The sequence below is a fragment of the Nyctereutes procyonoides genome, unplaced genomic scaffold (genome assembly GCF_905146905.1).
Source record: "Nyctereutes procyonoides isolate TBG_1078 unplaced genomic scaffold, NYPRO_anot_genome, whole genome shotgun sequence".
Classification (NCBI taxonomy): domain Eukaryota; kingdom Metazoa; phylum Chordata; class Mammalia; order Carnivora; family Canidae; genus Nyctereutes; species Nyctereutes procyonoides.
In genome coordinates, this window is record NW_026575034.1 from 21,701,256 (window position 1) to 21,727,508 (window position 26,253).

General features: G+C 36.2%; 2 protein-coding genes and 1 pseudogene across 2 annotated transcripts; 1 reads left to right on the forward strand and 2 right to left on the reverse strand.

Annotated features, from left to right (window-relative positions):
• Nucleotides 1-2,376: 2,376 nt before the first annotated feature.
• LOC129505048 (olfactory receptor 52E8-like) lies at nt 2,377-3,318 on the forward strand. The gene has a single exon (XM_055317977.1). The coding sequence runs from the start codon at nt 2,377-2,379 to the stop codon at nt 3,316-3,318; it is 942 nt and encodes a 313-aa protein (XP_055173952.1).
• Nucleotides 3,319-8,407: 5,089 nt separating this feature from the next.
• LOC129505032 (olfactory receptor 52E4-like) lies at nt 8,408-9,582 on the reverse strand. Its single transcript, XM_055317960.1, is given in 3 exon segments — nt 8,408-8,586; nt 8,589-9,060; nt 9,274-9,582. Coding segments are annotated over 3 exon segments (960 nt in total).
• Nucleotides 9,583-13,442: 3,860 nt separating this feature from the next.
• On the reverse strand, nt 13,443-25,099 carry LOC129504843 (olfactory receptor 52N1-like; annotated as a pseudogene).
• Nucleotides 25,100-26,253: the final 1,154 nt, after the last annotated feature.

Here is a 26,253-nt window from a genome sequence, read left to right on the forward strand (position 1 = left end):
CCCATTAATACATGAATTTGAGTAGAACCCTAGGAATACAAGGAGATCAGAGGGTGGTGACTGCAACCAAGCAGTTGTTTTGAGGATGGAGATGTGTTCCTGTGATCCAGACATAAAAGAAATCTACTGATTCAAGAGCCGGAATCTGTCCTGTTGTCCCCACGTGGCTGATGTGAGTAGCAAGTGGTATAATTTGTCTGAAATTTCTTTGTGAAATTCAAATAAATAATGTTAAATGCTTATATAACACTATTATTTCTGTACTTCTTCTCTGCCTTCTAATAGCAATGACAATATTGATGAGTTCCCATTTTGGGACAAACTTGGAAATAGTATGGGTTATTTAGAAGTGAAGTGAACCCAACTTGTCTGCTATGAGGAATAAGGTACATAAATGAGGAGCCTGAATGGTTCAGTCAGTGCTTTATGCCTCAGTAAATATTTTAATAACGGTTTTATATCTAAGATTAATTATGTTTAATTGAATTTTGTGAACTCTGTGGCCTCATCAAGCAAGGTCTTTGTTTTAAAGAAGGAAGCAAATGTCTTCATCCCTTAATGACAAAAGTAACATTAATTTAGAAAAAGCAAAAGATATGCTGAAATTTTGATGAGAGTTATCTACAAACAAGTTGAAAAAGAAAGACAAGCCATATTAAGTATCAGAAATAAAAGTCCATATGTTGTAAGTGGAAATGAACAGAGGAATATATTGGATTCATATTTCTAGTTAAATGTTCTTTAACTGTATTATTATTATTTTATTGAAGTATTGTTGATGACCAATGTTACATTAGTTTCAGATGTTCAGCATAGTGATTTGACACATTTATACATTATGCTGTGCTTACCACAAGTGTAAGTACCATTTGTCACCATACAATGCTATGACATTACCATTGACAATATTCCCTGTGCTGTACCTTTTATCTCTGTTAATTCCATAACTGGAAGCCTGTATCTCCTACTACCCTTCATCCATTTTGTTCATTTTCCCATACCCCTGCCCTCTGGCAACCATCAGTTTGTTCTCTGTATTTATGGGCCTATTTCTGCTTTTTGTTTGTTTTTAAATAGATGATCTTAAAAAATGCTTCTGAAACCTACAATATTGTCAGTGCTCATAGATTATATTATTTTATCAGTGGGATATCAATGTGTATATCTTTTCCCAATCTATAAATATTTTTAAAAGTTAGAGCCTAATATTGAATCTTATATCAAATGGCTTAGTCATTGTTCTCACTAAAATTAATTTAGATGATCTCATACAATATCCAAATAACCATTCATTTCTTTTTTTTTAAAGACTTTATTTATTTATGAGAGACACACACACAGAGAGGCAGAGACATAGGCAGAGGTAGAAGCAGAGGGAAAAGCAGGCTCCCCATTGGGAGCCTGATGCAGGACTCGATCCCAGGATCCCGAGATCACGCCCTGAGCTAAAGGCAGGTGCTACACCGCCGTGCCACCCAGGGATTTCCGTCGTTTCTTAAACAATATTCTCCTTCATTTGTCATATGTATGTATCAATGAAAGTAAAGAGGAATGAATAAAGAAGATGTGGTATGTGTATACAATGGAATATTACTCAGCCATTAGAAACGACAAATACCCACCATTTGCTTCAACGTGGATGGAACTGGAGGGTATTATGCTGAGTGAAATAAGTCAATCAGAGAAGGACAACATATATGGTCTCATTCATTTGGGGAATATAAAAAATAGTGAAAGGGAATAAAGAGGAGAGGAGATAAAATGACTGAAAATATCAGTGAGGATGACAGAACATGAAAAACTCTTAACTCTGGGAAACGAACAAGGGGTGTGAAAAGGGAGGTGGGCGGGGGGGTTGGGGTCACTGGGTGGTGGGCACTTGGGGGCACTTGATGGGATGAGCACTGGGTGATATTCTATATGTTGGCAAATTGAACTCCAATAAAAAAAAATCAGAGAGGGAGGTAAGCCACAAGAGACTCTTAACTCTAGGAAACAAACAGGGTAGCTGGAGGGGAGGTAGGTGGGGGTGATGGGGTAACTGGGTGATGGGCATTAAGGAGGGCATTTGATGGAATGAGCACTGAGTGTTATATGCAGCTGACAAATCACTAAACTTTACCTCTGAAACAATTAATTAATTAATTAGTTAGTTAATTAATTAAAATAAAACGAGATGGTTGGGAAAAAAGAAAGTAAAGAGGAAAAGATGTATGAGGGAAAACATGTTCTGTATTCCTAGAGGAAATGTAGTACTTACATCTTTTTTTGTTTTTATTCAGCATTAGCAGTATTGATGAGGCATTGGGAAGCCTCATACAGAACTAAGGATTCCTTCAAGTGAGGGGACTGTAACAATTAGAAGCCTTTGCCAGTATGTCTCCAGCCAATACCTCATGTATTCACCCCTCATCCTTCCTGCTGTTGGGAATCCCAGGACTGGAAAATATGCAGTTTTGGTTTGGTATCCCATTTGGTATGGTGTATCTGATTGCCCTCCTGGGAAATGTCATCATCCTTTTTGTGATTCAGACTGAGCACAGCCTTCACCAACCCATGTTCTACTTATTGGCCATGTTGGCTGTCACTGACCTGGGCCTCTCCACTGCCACCATTCCCAAAATGCTGAGCATTTTCTGGTTCGGCTTCAGTGAGATTGACTTTGGGGGATGCTTAGCTCAAATGTTCTTCATACACTTGTTTACAGGCTTTGAAACATTCATGCTTGTAGCCATGGCTTTTGATCGCTATGTTGCCATTTGCCACCCTCTTCGATACAACACAATCCTCACCAACAGAACTATTTGTATTATTGCTGGAGTAGGAATGCTGAAAAATTTTGCTTTGGTGCTTCCACTTGTGTTTCTCCTTCTAAGGCTTTCATTCTGTGGGAATAATATTATACCTCATTCCTATTGTGAGCACATGGGCATTGCCCGCCTGGCCTGTGTCAGCATAAAGGTCAATGTATTGTTTGGATTAATCCTCATCTCTATGATACTTTTGGATGTTGTTTTGATTGCTCTCTCCTATGTGAAGATTCTACATGCTGTCTTCAGACTCCCTTCCTGGGAGGCTAGGCTCAAAGCTCTTAATACCTGTGGTTCCCATGGATGTGTCATCTTAGCTTTTTTCACTCCAGCATTTTTCTCCTTTATGACTCATCGATTTGGCCACAATATTCCACGTTACATCCACATCCTCTTGGCTAATTTATATGTAATCATCCCTCCTGCTCTTAACCCCATTATTTATGGGGTGAGAACCAAGCAGATCCGAGAGCAGGTAGTGATGATCTTCCTTTTTAAGGAAGTTTGACTACAAACACCTGATTTGGAAAGAGTCTTCAAATCTTTTTCCTTTTCATCCATAAAAGAGGCAAGTGTTGTTAAGCTTTTTTAGAGTAAATGCTTTACAGTATATGATGTTAAACACAATGTTTCCTCATTATGTGCAGTATCAAATTAGAGATAAATTGACATAACAGATAATTGTTCCTAGACTAACTATAAATATTATTGTTAAATAAATACAGATCACTTATTTATGTAAATCATACTAAAATTCGGATCCAAGGATAAAGTCTTAGTGCAACTCAAGTACTATTTTTTTTTGGAGTAATATCAATTAGTCTCTTTACAGAGTTCACTGATTATGGTGGAGTACTGAGCTGCCAAGAACCATCATAGCTATGAGACTGATTAGACAAGCTGTTGAGCGTTGGTTCCAGGAGCAACAATTAAAGACATCAAATATCAATTTTATTTCTCCCTTGGCACAGTTGACTTCCTTAATCATGTAACCACAGGGAAGAAAATAATCAATAAAATAGCGTAGACAGCATTGTGTACTCCATTTTTATAAGTCTTAAAATAACAACTACAGCAACTACATAGAGTTAAATATTTGATTCATGGGTCTTCACAGGGTATACTCATTTAGGCTTTAAGTAAGGTCAAAGTAAAATATAGCAGGAACAAGAAATAGAGCAGGTAAACAGAAAGATAAAAAAAATTCAGGCACAACTCCTAGGACCTTTTCTCAGTTGTACAATGAACTTCATCTTTGTTGTGAACCACTAAAAATGTGGAAAGATACCTTTGTTTCACCCAAGCCAACACACAAGTTTAATGAATTTTTTTTTAAACTTACTGGTCACATAGCAAAAACTGGGACCTTCATAATATGTGTGGGCCTTACCCAATCAGTTGAAGCCTTGTACAGAAAAAAGACTGACCTTCATGGAGCAAGAGGGATTATGGCAATTGCTGAGTATATTTATTCCAATTATACATTCTGGAATGGAGGGAAATAACCACAAGATGATTAGGAGATCCACTGATCACCTGACCTACAAAGTTGCTATTGGGACTGTAAGAACTTCATCAAAATAAGAAATATGTATACTTATTTTCAAAAGATGTGAACTTACTGTTGAAGAGTATTGGATATTGTTTGGAAATGTTGAATCACTAAATTGGACACCTGAAGTTAATATCATGCTTCATGTTAACCAGTCAGAATTTTAATAAAAACTTAAAAAAAGAATATTAAAGGTAACATGAAAGAGTGTCTTTGTGTTACTGAGTTCAACAAACATTTCTTCAAAAGGACACAAAGATCAATAATTTTAATGTAAAACATTAATAAATTTGATTTTTATTGAACATGAAAACTAGTATTCCTCCAAAAACACATTGTAGAGAGTTGAAAGCCAATTCATCTAGTGGGAGCAGATATTTTCAGGATATATATCTGAGAAAGGAATTATTCACAGACTATAAAAAGAACGTGTACCACTTCCTAAGGAAAAGATAACACAATTCTAAAGACTTTAAATAAAATGGTATTCCACTAAAGAGAACTAAAGAGAATGGCCAATAGTTATAGTTTTTACAACATCATTAATGGTAAGGTGGTGTATATTGAAGCCACATCACAATAACATTACATGATGCTAACAAATAATGGCAAAAAATAAATATACCTATCCACCCTCGCACCAACACACATACAAAACCAATAGTGCTGATGAGGATGTGCAGCAACTGGCTTCTATATAACTGATGAAAATGTAACATTATACATATAATTTCAGAAAACTGTTGGAGCTTTCTAATAAAGATAAAAACATACCCTCTCAGTCACTCAGCAATCATACATTATTACATGAATATCTCTCAACAATTATTACCAATGGGAAATGTCTCTCAAACAAATAAATACACAGAACTTTATTCAAAATAGTCAAAATGAGATAAAACTCAATTGTCCATCCAGAAATAATAATTAAATTTGCCACATTTATAAATTGTAATACCATGCAATAATAAAAAGTAATAAGTTACAGTTAAATACAGTCACATGAGTTAATCTCACAGATATAATTTTGAGTGAAGTAAGGCATCACAAAAGACATATATCATATGATTTAATTAATACTAATATTAATATTAAAGTCATAAACCATCCAATCTATAGTACTAGATATAAAAAATGATGTACTCTGGAAATTATTCACTGGTAAGGGCACAGAGTCTTCTTCTAGATTGTTGGTAATGCCATGTATTTTCATCTGAGCAGTAATTACATAGGTTCTGGGCTGCCCACAAGGTGTACAAGTGTTCAGCAAATACTTTATATGGGCCTTCTGACCACATATACAATTTGAATCACTCTAATTCAGCATGCCAGCACCATTTTGGTAAACTGGCCCTTAGCAATCCATGAAATAAATACTGTACTACCCAGTGAAACAAGCCACCATGCTAGAATAAAGACCATTTAGAAGGCCTTGGGAAAGTATAGGCATTACCCCTAGAGCTCTTTGGGCATTTGTTCAACATCATCAATGCAGAACATTAGGCTGAGGAGTGGCCCAAAAGGGAGTCTCTTAAAGTGGAGAAACAGAGAAGGAGCTTAAGAGGGATACTTTGAGTTTGGGGAATGGTTGCTAGTTCCAACCACTGGAAAGGGACTTAGAAACTTTCAAGAATGGTATTCCAAAGTATAGGACCATACATAGTTTGTGCATTCATAAAAATCCATATCACAATAACATTACAAAAGTAATATCAATGGCATATCAATGTATCAAATGATATGTGTAAGATTCTTTCATTTTACTATGTGTATATTGTACTTGATAAGTTTTTGTTAATATCTTTTAAATTTTTTATTGAGATATAATTGACATATAAATTTTATTAGCTTCAGGTGAACAACATAATGATTCAATATTTGAGCATATTGTGAAGTGATGCCACAATAAATTTAGGTAACATTCATCACATGGTTATACTTTTTTTTCTTGTGATGGAAACTTTTAAGATCTACTCTTTTAGCACCTTTCAAATATATAATACAATGCTATTAACTATAGTCCCTATACTGTACATTATATCCCTATAACATATTATTGTCCCATTTCGCTCACTCCCCCACCTCTGGCATCCAACAGTCTGTTCTCTGGATCTATGAGTTCTTTTTGTTTTGTTGTTTGTTTCTTAGATTCTACATATAAGTGAGATCATGCAGTATTTATCTTTCTTTAACTTGCTTCACTCAGCATGATGCTGTCAAGGTCCATCTGTATTGCCACAAATGACAAGATTTTCTTCTTTTTTATGGCTGAATAATATTTGTACGTGTGTGTGTGTGTGTGTGTGTGTACATTTTCTTTATCTACTCATTCATGGATGGGCATTTAGATTTCTACATATCTTAGCTATTGTCAGTAATGTCGAAACAAACATGAGGATGAAGATATCTTTTCCAGTTAGTGTTTTCCTTTCCTTCAGATAAATACCAAGAAGTGGAATTTCTGGATCACACGGTAGTTCTATTTTTAATTTCTTGATGAAACTCCATACTGTTCTCCTTAGAAGCTGCACCAAGTTACATGCTTACCAACAGAGAAAAAGGGTTCATTTTTCCCCATACCTTCACCAATAATTGTTATTTATTGTCTTTTTAAAATAATAATTATTCTAACAGTTGAGGTGATATCTTACTGTAGTTTTTTTCTAGATCTTATTTATTTGAGAGAGACAGAGAGATAAAATGAGTATGAGAGAGGTAGAGGGAAAGAATCCACCCACAGACCACTCACTGAGCATGGAGTGTGTCTTGGGACTCGATCTCACCACCCATGAAATTATAACCTTAGCCAAAACCAAGAGTCAGATGCTTAACTGACTGAGCCGCCCAGGCACCCCTATCTCACTGTAGTTCTGATGTGCATTTCCCTGATGATTCGTTAAGCTAAGCACATTTTCAAGTACCTTTGGAAGATAATTTCTTTTAAGTAAACAATTATTAAGCACCTACTATATGAGTTGCAAGATGTCATGAAATAAACATTGGCCAAATACATATCATTGATCAAAAACTATAAAATATGGGTAGGATACTCAGGCTTATCTGATAAGACACAAGGAAGAAGTGCAAATTAAAAAGTGCTGGACAAGTTACTTAATAAATGATAAATGAAAATAACTAAAGTTTGTGAATCAGAGAGTAACTACTATCTATGGCATTAGATTCAACCTTCGAGAATGTAATTGACATATCCAGAAATTCACTCACTTAGAGGCGTTCATTCCTGAGCATCTTAAATTCTTTATCATACTGATGCCTCTATGAAGTTCCCATTTAACAACAGAGATAGAGATATATTTATATTATATAAGTTTTACAATATTGCATATACATACATCTAAAGACTTACTGGTTCACTTTGAACAGTAAAACACTTATTGGAGATCTGCATAGATGTGATGAACCTGGGAAGATTGCACACAGAGTGAGTCACAGGGTAAATTTCTCCAAATTCTTCCTCCTATAAGATCTTGAAATGTAATGTGTATTTTTATTTTTATATTTTATGATGTCAGTGTCTGGCATATAATATAGTATCAATACAATTATGGATAAAAACAATTAAGCAATTAAGAAAGGAATGAAGAATCTGTCATAAGTATTAAATACCTGTAGTCCTTGATGTAGATATATATGTATATATATAGGAGATTATATATATATATATATATATATATATATATATATATATAGCAATGTGGCCAACAGAGTTAACTGTTTGCAAATAAAAAGTGTTTCATTTCCATATAGTAGAAAATATATTGTAGAAATACAAGACCTGCTCTGTAAAGGTTATACAGGAAAGTAATAAAATCTCATAACTAAGTGTCCAAAACTTTTAGGTATTCCATATATTTTCACAGTGATTGCTGTGACATTAATCTTATTATATGTTCTAGATGGTATACCTAGAGAAATTCTCAATGAAATAATAGTAAGGTCTGAATATTTTTTTCTGTTGTGAGATTCTTCAGTTGAAAAACACAATCTCTTTCCCTAGATTTAAATGAATATATCTGAGCTAATATCAGTCTTTTTTCCAAAAGATACTTGAAACCCTTTCCCGAATTTGCTTTGTCCTTACTCCGTAGATGAGAGGATTGAGGGCAGGTGGAACAACAACATATAGATTGGCCAGGAGAATGTGAATGTATATGTATATGGGAACATCCCTGCCAAAACGATGGGTCAAGACAGAGAAAAAGGTGGAGTGAAGAAGGCTAGAATAATACAGATATGGGAGCCACATGTATTAAGTGCCTTGAGTCTGGCATCCTGAGAAGAAAGGCAGAAGACAGCTCGGAGTATTTTCACATAGGAAATGACAATCAGAACAACATCAACAAACACCACTGATACAAGAAATAATCCAAATATCATATTTACTTTTATACTGGCACAGGCCAGCCGATCAATTCCCATGTGCTCACAGTACGTATGTGGGATTATTTGGTGTCCACAGAAGGGAAGCCTCAAAATGAGAAACACCAGAGGGATAACCAAAATGAAATTGACACCAAAAACCACAACAAGGATGAGACAAATCATCCTGTTAGTGAGAATCAGGCTGTATCTCAGAGGATTGCAGATGGTAACATGGCGGTCAAAGGCCATGGACACCAATACAACAGTCTCCATGGCAGTGAATATATGAATAAAGAACATCTGGGTGACACAGCCCTCAAAATGAATCTATTTTATTTTATTTTATTTTATTATTTTTATGTTTTTATTATTTATGTTTTATTTTTATTTATGAGAGAGAGAGAGAGAGAGAGAGAGGGGCAGAGACACAGGCAGAGGGAGAAGCAGGCTCCATGCACCGGGAGCCCGATGTGGGATTCGATCTCGAGTCTCCAGGATTGTGCCCTGGGCCAAAGGCAGGCACCAAACCGCTGCGCCACCCAGGGATCCAAAACTAATCTCTTTTAAATTAAACCAGAATATGCCCAACATTTTGGGGATAGTGGATGTTGATAGACCCAGATCGATGGAGGCTAACATGGCCAAGAAGTAAAACATAGGCTGATGAAGACTGTGTTCATTCTTGATCACAAACAGGATAATGATGTTTCCCACAAGGGCAATCAAATACACAAAACAAAAAGGAAACCCAATCCATATGTGCATCTCTTCAAGGCCTGGAACTCCCAGTAGGAGGAAATAGGAGGGATGGGACTTGGTATCATTTGAGGGGGACATCCTCTCTCTGTTCTTTTGGAATTGCAGAGAAAAAAAAATTATTAAACATTTAAAAAGTCAAGCCACATCTAATAAAAGAATACAATAAACTTGGAGTGGTTATTAGCAGGAAATTGTGAGGGAGATTTTATGCTAGCCTTTCATTCAGACATTAAAAAATAATAATTCTGCTAAGTGTAGCAAATACATTTAAGAAAATCTTATCTGTGACAACCTGGTTAGGTCCTTTCAGAGCCATTAAAAATAATAATGATAAAACAATATTGGAATATTGTCTCTGTTTATGAGAGATTCACTACTGCAAAATTGCACATATTGGAAAACAAGTTTCCATAAATATTTGATGACCATCCTCCCCATTCTATTCCTTAACTTTGACTGTTACTGCCACTTCAAGCAGACTGTTCCTACCTCTAAAGTGGCTCTCTAATATCCATTCAGTTGGTTCATTTCCAAAAGGCACAGAGTTGACTGACCAGATACCTAACTCACTGAACTAATGGTGACAGACAGCATACTGATAGGCCTTTAGGATAAAAAATTAATGGAAGACATTTATAGAGGAAAGAGTTGTAGCATGAATGTGGATTTTTTTCCTTGTCAATTGTATTCTAGAGTAATATTCAGATACTTTGTGAGGCCAGATGTTAGACTCTAGGAAAAGAACCTTGACCCTTGGGCTATGGGATCTTAAATTATATTAAATCACCTATCCCTTGCCTGGGATAAGCAGAGACTGGGACCTAAGAGAATAAGATGGGCTAGACAATTGGCTTCTAACTTTATTCCATCAGCTTACATTCATTGTTTGGGGGAATAATTACTAGAGTCATTAGAGGGCTGGGCTCCAAATAATGCTGATTTAGCAGTATGTCATGTGAGAGACTTAACCACTCACCCCTTTCTGCCACTCAGTATCAGGGGATGAGAATCAAACACTTTTCTAGCACTACCCAAGGGCTTGCAGCCAAACCTTGTTGTTGCTGATTATAATATGGCTGACAAGTGCTCTAATCTGCCTCTTAGGATACTACCAATATCAAACTTGAGCACTTAACAGTGACTGTTTTCCATGGCAGTGTGTTAAACGCCAACTGTATTTCTGGAATGCATGCATGGAGAAAATCCTTCAATTAAACCTTATTTTTAAACTCTATTTGATTGTAGATCTCAAACTTCCTTAATATTCCACTTTATCTTATTATCTATGATGCAGAAGGTCTTCTAAAACTTCTTTTAATTTCAGTCTATTTGACTTTCCAGCTGGTGAATGAACTCCTATTTCATAGACTAGCAGTTGTCCATCCATGCATTCATCCTTCCAATAAATATTTATTTAGCACCTGATATGTTCTAAGAATTATCTACTGAACAAAAAAATCATGCTATTATAGTGGTTTTCTTTCCCTTTAATGAGTTCTGTACTTGGTGCTAACATCTCTGTGCTCAAAACAATTTTATTTTTCTGTTTACTTGACAAGAAGACATTTAAACATTTAAACATTTAAACATTTAAACGCTAGTCTTGAACATTAATGACTTCATATATTATAATTTTTTGTAGAGATGATAAAAATTAAATGATTATTAAATGATAATTATTTACATTTAATTATTGTATATCAATACAATGTGATGCTATGTAGCTTTCAAAGGAAATGAAGACATAAATTGGTTCTGGAAGGGATCACAAGAAACTAACATTGGTCATTTTTTTCTTGGAAGAGACCTGAAGAATGGAAGTTAGTGATAGAAAGTACACTTTATAAACTCCCATGTGAGAATTTATTTTTAATTGGTTTAAGTTTTCTTTTTTAACTTAATTGAAGCATGACTGACATAAAAAGCCCAGACATATTTAATGTATCTGACAATGAGCTTGGGAATAAATATACACCTGTGAAACCATCACCATAACCAATGACCTAACCATATCTATCACTTCCAGGGTGCCTGGGTAGCTCAGTCAGTTGAGCATCTGCCTTTTTTTTTTTAAAAAGAAGATTTTGTTTACTTGTTTGACAGAGGTGGGGGGGGGATAAAGAGAAAGCGAAAGAATAAGCAGAGAAGGAGAAGCAGACTCCCGGCTGAAGAGGGGGCCTGAAACAGGGCTTGATCCCAGGACCTAGAGATCATGACCTGAGCCAAAGGCAGATGCTTAACTGACTGAGCCACTGAGGCACCCCAAGCATCTGGCTCTTGATTTCAGTTCAGGTCACCAACTCAGGGTTTTGAGATCAAGCCCATGTTGGGCTCCACACTGGGAGTGGAACCTACCTAAGATTCTCTGTCTCTCTCTCTCCCTCTGCCACTTCCCCTAATCAAGCTCTCTCTCTCTCTCTAAAAAAAGGAAAAAAAAAGAGAAAAAAACAAACATATCTATCACTTCCAAAATTTTTATCCTAACTTCTTTACTTAATATGTATGTTTTCCTCAATTAGAGCATTTCATGTGAGATGTACTGTGCCCTCTCAGCAAATGTTTAATTATACAATGTAGTATTGTTAACTATAGGCACTGTGGTGATTTTTCAAAAATAATAAAAATATAGTTCAATTACCCCAGAATTTAGCAGCTTAAAACAAATATTTCTAATCTCACAAATTTTCTGCAGATACAGATGACAAATAAGCACACATAAGCATGCTCCACATCTTCAGTCATTAGGTAAGCATAACTCAAAAACACAAGATATCAATAGACTCTTTCTAAAATGACTAAATTTTTAAAAAAACTAACCATACTAAATGTTTGTGAGGGTGCAGAACAAGAAATTTTATGTACCACTGTTGAGAATGTAAAATACACCTATTCTAGAAATAATTTTGTCATTTTCTTAAAAAATCTTTATATATATCTGCTATTTCACTCCTAGATATTTACCCAAGAGAAATGAAAGTATATGCTTGTTCAAAGACTTGCACATGAATGATCATAGCAATTTTATTTGTAATACAGAAAAACTGGAAACAAACAAAATGTTCAACAACAGATAACAGATTTATTTTGGTATTTCCAAGAAAAATATATGTGTGATTAACACAATGATAATTTGATGAAACTCAAAGTGGTCATGGAAGCAGCCAGGGCTAAAAAGGTCCCATTCAGTAATATTTAATTTATATAAAATTCCAGAATTTTATAGAGTTAATCTTTATAGAGTGAAGCTAATTTATAGTGAAAGAGAGCATGTCAGTGGTGTCAGGTTCAGGCAATGGCTGGATCACAAAGATGTAAAAGGAAATTTTGAAGGTGATGAATATGTTAATTAACTTTGTTGTAATCAAGTTATTGATGGTTTCATGTGTGTATACACATGTAGCAATATCCATTTTTATCAGTGTTTGTACTACAATGTCCTAAGAAAGTAAGTGCTCAAAATATATTTATGGTATATATTAATAAACAAATGAGTGATAACATTGCATGTTTATTCCTTGATGGAAAGTATATTTTCTAGTTTAGCAAAAAACTATGAAGTCCTAAGGCCAGTGCTTTTACTAGAAATTAACAGTGTTTTTAATAACTGGCATAATCCCTTTCTTGAGTTTTATCTACTAGTTGGGAAATTCTTCAGGGACAAAACTCTATCTCATGTATTACTATAATGGCACCAAGTCTGGTATCATGCAATTAATAAAAAGGCATTAGGAATAGTTTTCTTGGATTTTATCAAATTGGTTTCTGGGTCCTTTTTAAAGAAAAGTTTTCAAGTTGATGTATAAGGTCTTAGAAAAGTATAGGAATAATCAATTAAGAAGATTGGTTAGTCACTGTCAAAACACATATCCACTGTCTGTCTAGTATAGATGCCTTCTTCATCTTTGAAATCATTTTCCTTTTGTTACATTGGGATTTACTTATATCTCCTTCTTCAGTGGTCTTTTGCTAAGGAAAAATTTGAGTATCCCTTTTTGTATTTGTTTAGTCTTTGTCCCATGGACAATAAGATTCAGAGTGGGTGGGCAGGAGCAGGTATTGGTTAACCACAAAAATATGAAAGCTGTGGAGGGCTGTATTGACCCCCAAAATGGTGGGTGAAAAAAAGTAAGGAAGGCTGAGACATAGGTGATGACTATAGCACAGATTTGGGCAGTTCAGGTGCTAAAGGACTTCTGCTGAGCCTCTGCTGCAGAGAGGCTGACCACTGTCCAGAGAATCATGGATTAGGAGACTGTGATGTGCAGGATGTCAAAGTCCCCAATCAGAAGGGCAACCATCAGACTATAGATGGCATTGACCTTGATATTGCCACAGGATAACTTGGCCACAGTCATGTGATCACAGTGGGTATGGGAAATTATATTACCCTTGCAGTAGGGTAGATGTATGGTGAGTAATGTAAAAGGAATGGCGAGTATCACACCTAGAGGGAAGGTGAGAAACTTGGCAACGATAGAATTGGTGAGGGTAATGGCATAGCGAAGAGGAAAAGCAGATGGCCACATAGCAGTCCAGGGCCATGAGCATGAGTACCCTAGATTCCAACTCTGAGACAGTGTAGAGAAAGCACATCTGGATCAGACAAGCATTGAAGCTGACAGCATTTTGTTAAGGATCCCTGGATCATGACCTCCATTTTCAAAAACTATTTTCCCCAGTATTTACTTTTTTATTTAATTATTTATTTTTTTTAATTTAAATTCAATTTGCCAACTTATAGTATAACATCCAGTGCTAATCCCATTAAATGCCCTCCTTAGTGCCCCTCACCCAGTCACCCCATCCCCCAACTCTTCCCTTCCACAACCCTTTGTTTGTTTCCCAGTGTTAGGAGTTTCTCATGGTTTGTCTTCCTCTCTAATTTTTCCCCAGTGTTTAAAGCAGAAACACTACTAAGCCAGGTATTCCATAATTCCTTCCCACTGCCACCCTACTTGTAGGGTCTCACTTCACTTGTGTGGATCTAGGGCAGCTTCAAAGTATATAATACACTGCCCTCACTTTATGGTACCATAAATTTAGGTGGCAGGACATATTAACAGGAGGAGAAAGAGATCAAGATAATCTTGTCTGTTATACCTGTTACTAAAAGCTGCCTTTTATTTAGTCTGATCTCTGTATTCTGCCTTCAATTTTTATTTTTTTTTCATTCAATATTTCTTCCTAAGAAAGTGGTAGAAAATATGCCTAATATTACAAACAATTGAAACTGAAGAGTTATTGCTATAAGAGTGATTATGTCCAAAGTTTCCTTGCAGGACAATAGACTGGACTGGCTTATTGTATTCCATGGAATCCAGAGAAAAGTTTACACCACTGTACTGAAGTCCTTCAAGCATCACAAGGAGAGGAATCTCTGTTATTTTGTTAAGTAGTGAGCAAATTCATGCAAAACAAGTATTCATTCATTTTGTCCCTCAAGGCATGAAGAGCAAATTAATTACTTCCATTTGGGTGATGGCATGTGGAAGCAGGTGTTGAAAATAAAACTTTAATTCATATTACCCACTTAAAATCCAAGGTGTGTGAAAGTGAAAGAGTGGAATTCTAAGTGAACAAAAAGGTAAGCCAAGAGGAAAGAAGGGGTTGAATTTTCATTTTGGAAGAAAGAAATTGACAAAATTAAATATTTTCATTCTGAAAATAATAGAACTTTATTTCAGATAGGACATTCTACATGTTAAAATATTTTTATTTACTTTTAAGATTTTATTTATTTATTCATGAGAAATCCAGAGGGAGAGGCAGAGGCATAGGCAGAGGAAGAAGCAGGCTCCCCCATTGGGAGCCCAGTGGAGTTCCATCCTGGGATCCCAGGATCATAACCTGAGTCAAAGGCAGACACACCTCATTGAGCCACCCTGGCGCCCCCCCTCCCCCACCAATTTTAACTTTTAAAAATGTTTCTTATAACCTATCTTTCCTTTTACCATGTTTTAGGCCCCCAAAGCTCTTTCCTGGACAACTGAAGCATTACAGACTCCAAATTGCCTTCATTTCCTGTTTTGTTCCCTAAGTTTGTAGACATTATTATTTCAATAATTACTTAACAATTTCAACAGCTATTCAACAAACTATTATTCTTTGACAATTATTTGTTGAAATTGAACAATTCCAAACTATATAGTTTAGCATATAGTTTCCTTAAATATTTCGTTGATTCGTAACTCTTCATGACTACTGTGTGTGATCATTTATCTTTGTCATTGTTTCCATGCCTCTTCTACCTCCCAAATTCCAAAAGAGAAAGCTAAGATATATCTCTTTTGAATGCCACTCAGATTCACAACTCTTTTTTTAGTAGTAGAAGTTCCAGGGTTAGAAGCAATGTGTATCTGAAATGGTTTTCCTTTTTTCTCGTGTAGCCACTGTTGACTCTTCACTTTTACTATCCCCAGGATGCTGAGAATATTCTAATTCATTTGATGGAGATCAGGTGGGTTTTGTTTTGTTTTTGTTTTGTTTTGTTTTGTTTTGTTTTTAGCAGAGAGAGAACACAAGAGGGAAGGGCAGAGGGAGAAGGAGAGAGAATCTCAAGTAGACTATGTCCTGAATGTGGAGCCTGACACAGGGTTCATCTTATGACCCTGAGATCATGACCTGAGCTGAAACCAAGAGTTGGATTCTTAACTGACTGAGCCACCCAGGTACCCCAGGGGGGATCAGTTTTGAGGGTTGCCTCACACATGATCTTCAACCATACATTCACTGGAAGATAAATAATTATATTGATCATCATGACTTTTGATTATTATGTTGCAATCTGCAGTCCTCTTTAGTAAAACCAGATCCTCACAGGCAGAATTATGACTTTCATTAGAATCTATCCCTGAGGGTGAAGTTTTTTGGGTCGTAGGATATACATATATACATATATACATTTCTAATGAAATTCATGATTCTGTGATATATATAACTATATATATAGTTAAAGATATATATATATGTTTATACATATATATTCATTTCTAATGAAATTCATAATTCTGTCTGTGAGATTATATATATATATATATTTATTTATTTATCTATTTATTTAATAATTTCAAAATATTGTCCAAAGTGGAGTATACCAATTTATACCTTGGAATTCACAGAATAGAAGTTTCCATTGCTCTGTTTTCTAACTGTCCATATTGAAAGTGTTTTCATTTAGCAAGCTAGTACACATGTCAAGATATGTCATTGTGATTTTAATTTGCATTTCCCTGTTATTAATGAGGTTTCAAATCTTGTTATTTATTTCTTGGCTATTTAAATTTCTATTTTTTTACATTTATTTTTATTTAAGTTTGATTTGCCGACATATAGTATAAGACCCAGTGCTCATCCCATCAAGTGCCCTCCTTAGTGCTTGTCACCCAGTTACCCCAACCCCCTGCCCACCTCCCCTTCTGCAACTCTTTGTTTGTTTCCCAGAGTAGCAGTCTCTCATGGTTTGTTTCCCTCTCTATTTTTCCCACTCCATTCCCCTCCTTTCCCTTTTAATCCCTTTCACTATTTCTTATATAAATTTCTACTTTTAAGAAGTGTCTGTTAATCAGTGAGAACTGTTGCAAACTGACCTTAGAGTCACCAGGGAAAACTCAGACTTTAAATGATACATCATAAATCCTACTGTCCTTAGCTTATTCATGAATTAAAAACTATACATCCAATATCTCCAGATATAAATATGCAATGTTTCCAATACAGCCATAAATTAACTTCATCTTTTAAAACCTGTGTAAAATCAATACAATTTCTTCTTGATAATCAGGCTTAACTATCCTAACTAGGAAGATGCCATGACATATCCATAATGACTGGGGCGGGGGGAGGGGGGCGTGGAATCTTAAATATTAATTAAATAGAATCATGGCTGTATTTTCTAGTAGAAGTATATCTCTCTTGGTAACTAAGACTTCCAACCTTCCAAATCCATAGTTATGAAGATAGGAAGATATATTCTGGGAATTACTCAAAAAAATTTTCATGTAAGTTAAAGGTTATTGCTTCTTTGTTTTATGCCATTTCAGCTTACCAAAGATGTTACAGAAATGCACTACTTTTGGAAAGCAAGGGAAACCTATATACCATGCTGAGCTAAGCAGAAAGGGAGAGGGAGAGGAGGTCTTAAAGGGGAGGAATTCACAGGAAGCTGAAAATAGATGGTTGGTAAACAAAGGTTGCTGCATCATGCAAATAAGTCTTTCCCATATAAGAAGTTATTTTTGATCATAGCTCTCTTCCTAGTACAGACCTGTCATCTAAATTCTTTTAGGAAGTTAAGGGTTTGGTAAAAAGCTCTTCCTGAGTCTACTGGGCCTTGATTGTTTTTAGCTCTAAATAATCCACAAGCCAAAGAGGCATATACTGTGGTTGCCTGCCTTGAACCCCCTCAGTTATGGCATGTAATAGAAAGTTTACTCTGCACACTATCCCTTGGCTACTAGAGTTATAAATCTGGCTGGAGAGAATATGGCACCATAAATTGTCCAATTGTTCTTATTCAAGCATATGCCACATACTGTAGGATAGCACCTCCATTTGGAGGTGATTTTTTCCCAACTGGCAGTTTTCTTTATCCTGTATAATCTATCCCATTATTCTCTTAGCCCATATGCTTTGGGAGATAAATACATTGCAAATACCATGAATTTCCATGGGCGTAATTAGAGTGTTACAACTCTGTATTTGAGAAATCAATTGTTTGGAGTCAGAATAATGTTATATGAACCCCTAACCACATGTTGTGTTTCTATGAGTAGTAGTGCAGACAATAAAGACATATTTGCATTTGACATTCATATCTCCTCACATAAAGAAATGTCACTCATGCTATTACTCACATCATCATGGAATCCACCAACAATTGGCTGGGCACTTCTCCCAACAAAATGGTCTCATATCAGAGGTTCAAAAACTGGTCTCTGCTTTTGGATGGCTGAGTATTCTGGAGAAACTGTTAAGAAATAAACCTTGATCAGGGTAATTATATGCATATTAGCAGGAAGAAATGTGTAAAAATGTTATTCATAATAGCTCAAACCTGAATGAACTTAAATGCCTATTAATGGTAGAGTTAATTGAAAGACATGTAGTATATTCACATAATGAATTACAATGCAGCAATAGACATTGTAGAATCACAGATGTATGCAACAACATGGATTATTATATATATATATATCACATCACATCATGACATATATATATATATATATATATATATATCTCACATCTTTATCCACTCATCTGTCAAAGGACATCTCAGTTCTTTCCCAGTTTGGCTATTGTGGACATTGGTGCTATGAACGTTGGGGTGCAGGTGCCCCTTCGGATCACTACATTTGCATTTTGGGGTAGATCCCTAATAGTGCAATTGCTGGGTCATAGAGTAGTTCTATTTTTAACTTCTTGAGGAACCTCCATACTATTTTCCAGGGTGGCTGTACAAGTTTGCATTCTCACCAACAGTGTAAGAAGACTCCTCTTTTCCTGCATCCTCACCAATATTTATTGTTTCCTGTCTTGTAAATTTTAGCTATCCGATTGGTGTGAGGTGGTATCTCATTGTGGTTTTGATTTGTGTTCCCCGGATGCCAAGTGATGTGGAACATCTTTCATGTGTCTGTTGGCCAGATGTAGGTCTTCTCTGATGACATGTCTGTTCATGACTTCTGTCCATTTTTTTTTATAAATTAATTTTTATTGGTGTTCAATTTACCAACATACAGAATAACACCCAGTGCTCATCCCGTCAAGTGTCCCCCTCCGTGCCCGTTCTGTCCATTTTTTGATTGGATTATTTGTTTTTTTGTTTTTGGATTATTTGTTTTTTTTTAGGGTGTTGAGTTTATTAGTTCTTTACAGATCTTGGATCCCAGCCCTTTATCTGATATGTCATTTGCAAACAACTTCTTACACTCTGTAGGTTGCCTTTTAGTTTTATTGATGTTTCTTTTGCTGTGTAGAAGCTTTTCATCCTTAAAAAAATTATTTATTTGAGAGAGAGAGGATGAGTGGTAGGGTGAGGCAGAGGAAGAGACAGAGAAACAGACTCCTTGATGGGCAGGAAGCATCACATGGGGCTTGATCCCAGGACCCGGAGATCATGACCAGAGCCAAAAGCAGACACTTAACAGACTGAGCCACCCAGGGGCCCCCACAAGCTTTTTATCTTGATGAAGCCCCAATAGTTCATTTTTGCTTTTGTTTCTCTTGCCTTTGGAGATGTGTCTAAGGAGTAATTGCTTCATCTGAGGTCAAAGAGGTTGCTGCCTCTGTTATTATATTGGATTTTGATGCATTCCTGTCTCATATTTAGGTCTTTCATCCATTTTGAGTTTATCTTTGTGTAGATGTAATAAAATGGACCAGTTTCATTCTTCTACATGTGGTTATCCATTTTTTCCAACACCATTTATTGAAGAGACTGTCCTTCTTCCAGAGCATATTTTTCCTACTTTGTCAAAGATGAGTTGACCATAGAATTAAGGGTCCATTTCTGGGTTCTCTATTCTGTTCCAATGACCTGTTTGTCTGTTTTTGTGCAAGTACCACACTATCTTGATGATCATAGCTTTGTAATATAGTTTGAAGTCTGGCATTGTGATGCCATCAGGTTTGTTTTCTTGTTCAACATTCCTCTGGCTATTTCAGATATTTTCTGGTTCCATACAAATTTTAGGATTCTTTGTTCCAGCTTTCTGAAAAATGTCAATTGTATTTTGATAGGAATTGCATTGCATATGTGAATTTCCCTGGGTAGCATAAACATTTTAAAAATATTTATTCTTCTAATCCCTGAGCATGGGATGTTTTTCCATTTCTTTGTTAAATGGAACATAAGTGTTCTGTAGTTTTTAGAGTACAGATCCTCTATCCCTACACTATGAAGAGTTTTAGTCAAGAAAGGACGCTAGTATTTTGTCAAGTGCTTTTTCTGTATCAATTGAGAGGATTGCATGTTACTTTCTTTTTTTTTGGCCTAATACTTTATTTTGCTTCATTCTTAGAACAATTCTGTAGGGGTGTATTTTTTTTAATTAACATCTTTTTTAAAGATATTTTATTTATTTATGTATTCATCACACACACACAAACACAGGCAGAGACACAGGCAGAAGGAGAAGCAGGCTCCATGCACGGAGCCCGACGTGGGACTCAATCCCAGGTCCCCAGGATCAGGCCCTGGGCTGAAGGCAGGCGCTAAACCGCTGAACCACCTGGGCTGCCCTAAATAACATCTTCTAAATGAAGTTAGAAGTGTTTACATTTTTAAAGAATTATTTATTTATTTATTTAGCCTTTTTAAATTTTTTTAAATAAATTTATTTTTTATTGGTGTTCAATTTGCCAACATACAGAGTAACACCCGGTGCTCATCCCATCAAGTGCCTCCCTCAGTGCCCGTCACCCATTCACCCCCATCCCCGCCCTCCTCCCCTTCCATCACCCCTAGTACATTTCCCAGAGTTAGGAGTCTTTATGTTTCTTATCCTTTCTTTTATTAACGTGCTGTATCACACTGATTGATTTGCAAATGTGGAACCACCCTTGCAGCCCATCAATAAATTGCACTTAGTCATGGTGAATAATCTTTTTAATATACTGTTGGATCCTATTGCATCCTATTGATCCTATTGGCTAGTATCTTGGTAGGTATTTTGGCATCCACATTCATCAGAGATGAATTCTTCTTTTTGATGGGGTCTTTAACTGGTTTTAGGATCTGGATAATGCTGGCCTCATAGAATGAGTTTGGATTTTTCTCTTCCATTTAAATTTTTTGGAAGTAAGTCAATCGGAGAAGGACAAACAGTGTATGTTCTCACTCATTTGGGGAATATGAATAATAGTGAAGGGGAATATAAGGGAAGGGAGAAGAAATGTGTGGGAGATATCAGAAAGGGACACAGAACATAAAGACTTCTAACTCTGGGAAATGAACTAGGGGTGGTGGAAGGGGAGGAGGGCGGGGGGGTGGGGGTGAATGGGTGATGGGCACGGAGGGGGACACTTGACGGGATGAGCACTGGGTGTTATTCTGTATGTTGGTAAATTGAACACCAATAAAAATTAATTATAAAAAAAATAAAAAAAATTTTTGGAAACAGCTTCAAAGGAATAGGTATTATTTCTTCTTTAAATGATCAGTAGAATTCCCCTGGGAAACCATCTGGCCCAGGACTCTTATTTGTTGGGAGGTTTTTGATGACTGCTTCAGTTTCCTTGCTGGTTATGGTTCTGTTCAGGTTTTCCATTTCTTCCTGTTTCAGTTTTGGTAGTTTATAAGTCTCTAGGAATCCATCTATTTCTTCTAGATTGCCTAATTTGTTAGCATATAATTGTTCATAACATATTCTTCAAATTGTTTTATTTTCTTAGCATTGATTGTGATCTCTCCTCTTTCACTCATGATTTTGTTAATTTGGGTCCTTTCTCTTTTCTTATCAATTAGTCTGGCTAGGGATTTATTGATCTTTTTAATTCTTTCAAAGAACCAGCTTCTAATCTCATTGACTGGTTCTGCTATTCTGGTTTCTATTTCATTGGTTTATGTTTTAATCTTTATAATTTATCTTCTCCTGCTGAGTTTGGGCTTTATTTGCTGTTCTTTCTCCAGCTCCTTTAGGTGTAAGGTTAGCTTGTATATTTGAGATTTTTCTAATTTTTTGAGAAGGGCTTGTGTTGCAATGTACTCTGCTGTATTCCAAAGGTTTTGAACAATTTCATTTTCATTTTCATTTATTTCCATGAATTTTTAAAATTCTTATTTAATTTCCTGGTTGACTCATTCTTTCTTTAGTAGGATGTTCTTTAACTTTGAAGTGTTTATGTTCCTTCCACATTTATACTTGTGATTGAGTTCAAGTTTCAAAGCATTGTGATCTGAAAATATACAGGGAATAATCCCATTTTTTGGTATCAGTTGAGACCTCATTTGTGATGCAGTATGTGGTCTATTCTGGAAAATGTTCCATGGGCACTAGGGAAGAATATGTATTCTTTTGCATTAGGATAGAATGTTCTGAATATATCTCCTAAATCCATTTGGTCCAATGTGTCATTCAAAGCCCTGTTTCCCTGTTATCTTCTCCTTAGATGATCTGTTCATTGCTATGAGTGGGGTATTAACAACCTGTACTATTATTTTATTGCTATCAATGTATTTCTTTAATTTTAGTTATTAATTGGTTTATATAACTGGCTACTCCCACATTAGGAGCATAAATATTTATAATTGTTAGATCTTCTTGTTGGAAAGACCCTTTAAGTATGATATAGTGCTCCTCTTCATCTAGTACTATAGTCTTTGGTTTAAGATCTAATTTTTTGGGCAGCCCGAGTGGCTCAGCGCTTTAGCGCCGGCGTTGCTCACAACGTGATCCTGGAGACCAGGGATTGAGTCCCATGTCGGGATCCCTGCATGGTGTCTCCTTCTCCCTCTGCCTGTGTAGAGACAAATCTCTCTCTCTCTCTTTCTCTCTTTCTCTCATCTCTCATGAATAAATAAAAAAAAAACTTAAAAAAATCGAATTTTTCTGATACAAGGATTGCTATCCCATCCCTGCTGGATCAGGCACCCCTGTTCTTTCTGTGACTCTGGGATCTTGAGACCACACAGTCCCTCCTAAGATTCTGGCCTGCTTCACCACTGAGCATCTTTCAGCCAGGGACATCTCTCACTGGAGTAGATTTCTAAAGGTTCCGATTTTGTGCTTTGGTACTATATCACTTTCTAGTAGCTGGCTTTCAGAGGCTCCCATCCCAACCACAGCCATTTATCTTCCAGTATATTCCCTCATTTTCCTTCTCCGCACTCCTACCTTGCAAAAAGTGTTTGGTTTTCTATTTGTAGAATTCCAGCAATTCTTTTCTTACTTGTCAGGTTGAATTCATAGGTGTTCAAAATGGTTTGATGGTTATCTAGATAAATTCAGGGTACCTGGTAAAACGTAGGGGACCTACTCTTCCGGTATCTTGCTTCCTCCCCATCATGCAGTATATCATAGACATTACGATCAAAGACTCTGGAACCAAGCTGGCTGGGTTTGAGTCCATTCTCTATCACTCACTGGATACGTGACTTTCATTTAGTCATTAATCTCTCTGTACCTCAGTTTGCTTGTCTACAAACTGAGCCTAAAATAGCATCATCCTCATAGTTTTTTTTTAGGATCAAATAAGGATATAATTCTTGGAAAAGTACCTAGAAAATAAATGTGTATGTTTTTGTTGTTACTATCATTTTCTGGAAAACTGTTTTTTTGTGGAGGCAAGCTGCCAACCCTTCAACAAAGAGTTACTCAGGAGGAATTTGTAAGGAATCTTCACTCTGCCAGAAAGACTCAAAGACTGAGAAGTCAGGTGAGATGCTGGAGAAGTGAGTAGAAACTGAAAAAAATTGAGTTTCCAGCAATGAGAGAAGAAAGATGGAGGAGGAAGGAGAGGGAGAAAGGCTTCAGGGGCAGAGAGTATGCTGGAGATCTGAGCATTCTAGGCAGGTGACAAGCCAGGCAGCTACTTTCAGATGAAGGGCAATTCTAAGAACTTGGTATCTCTCAAAATTCAAGAACAGAGGTTGTCATGCCTGAGGTCACACAGAAACTCAGACAGAGCAGTTCTAGGTCCAACCTCTATCTGTCTTTCTGAGTCTTTTGTTCCTCCTCCTTTCTCTTTTATCTCCAGTCACTCCAAAACATTTCTAGGCTTAAACTGGCTATGCTTTGGTTAGCCTTAATAATTTGCATATATTGTTTCATTTTTAAAACATAATAATCCCCACCAGGCTTTCTCTTTAAATACTTATATTAAGATTCATCTCATCTGCTACGTTCTCTGTAAAATCTTTACTTACCGCCACAATGGCTATTGATAATAATTTAGTTTTCATGAATTTTGTAACAATTTTTTGTACAATACCCTGTTACCATTTTATAATAATGATTCCATCACATTTTATATCTTATACTATATTAGAAATTCATTAGTGTGTTTTTGTTCACTTATGTTTTTCAGTGCATAACATGGAGTTAGTCACATAGAATGTATCCAGAAAACTGTGTGGGCTGATTTTGATGATCATTTTGGAGATAAAATAAAACTGATTTTCTACTACTTTTATAATTGGAAAGATTTCTCCTCAAACTATAATGTTTGGAATGAATCAGAGTTGAAAGATTTAAGTTATAATAATAACAATAATCTCAGCTATAATTTCTGAAGTGGTTAGTACGTATATTATACTAAGTGCTCTTTTTTCTTGCATTACAGCATTTAACCAGCCAGATAAATCTTTGTAGTATGTTTTTCTCACATTTTATTAAAAGTATAGAAGCTGAAATTTAGAGAGATTAAATAGCCTGTTAAAGTCTAGTGCCTAGAAATGAAGACATAAGATTTAAATCTTGGGACTATATGAATACAAAACTTATGTTTCCCCCAACTCTTTCCTAACTAACATTTTATTCTCTCTATACTGTGTCCATTGTTATCATCTCTCCTCTTTCCTTCATTTATGTTTCATCTCATGTGTTCCTGGCTTGAGTCCAGATTCTGAGCACCCTGAGGTCAGGGATTACCTCATAGTCGACTCTGCCTCTCTCTCTCATTAAACCTAAGGTATGACAGATAATATGACCTAAATAAGTATCTCAATATGAGTGAATAAGTGAATGAATTATAACACATACTCGTCATTTAACTGTTGCTTTTGTCTGTTTCACTGATAACATGACAATTACATTTTGTAGGTGCATTTTAAAGATATTTATTTATTTATTTATTTATTTATTTATTTATTTATTTTTTAGAGAGAGAGAATGCGTAAGGGGAAGGGTGAAGAGAGAGGGAGAGAGAGATTCAAGCAGACTCCATACTGAGCACAGAGCCTAATGTGGGGCTCCATCTCATGACTATGAGGCCATGGTCTGAGCCAAAACCAAGAGTCAGATGCTCAACTGTGCCATTTTATTTTATTTTATTTTATTTTTTTTTTTTTAATTTTTTTTGTTTTATTTATTTATGATAGGCACACAGTGAGAGAGAGAGAGGCAGAGACACAGGCAGAGGGAGAAGCAGGCTCCATACACCGGGAGCCTGACGTGGGATTCGATCCCGGGTCTCCAGGATCGCGCCCTGGGCCAAAGGCAGGCGCTAAACCGCTGCGCCACCCAGGGATCCCTCAACTGTGCCATTTTAAATGGAAATCCTAAACAGATGAAATGGGCAAAAAACAATTACAAGACACGTCTTGAATAAAATTAGAATATTTTTTAAAAAAAACATTTAGCCAATAATCAAAATCAGGAGATGTCAGAAAATATTTACATCTAGATCGTCTTTAAAAATACTGGAAGATAGGGGCACCTGGGTGGCTCAGTGGATTAAGTGTCTGCCTTTGGCTCAGGTCATAATCCCAGGGTCCTGTGTGCTGGGTCCTGAAATCAAACCCTGATGTTGGGTTTCCTGCTCAGCAGGGAGCCTGCTTCTCTCTTCCCCATTCCTGCTATCTCTCCCTATCTCTGTCTCTGTCTCCACCTCTCTCTCTCAAGTAAATAAATACAATATTAAAAAAATACTGAAGAGGGACATCTGGGTGGCTCAGCAGTTCAGTGTCTGCCTTTGGCTCAGGGTGTGATCTGAGAGTCCTGGGATAAGAGTCCCCCATTGGGCTCCCAGGGAGCCTGCTTCTCCCTCTGCCTAGGCGCCTCTCTCTGTGTTTCTCATGAATAAATAAAT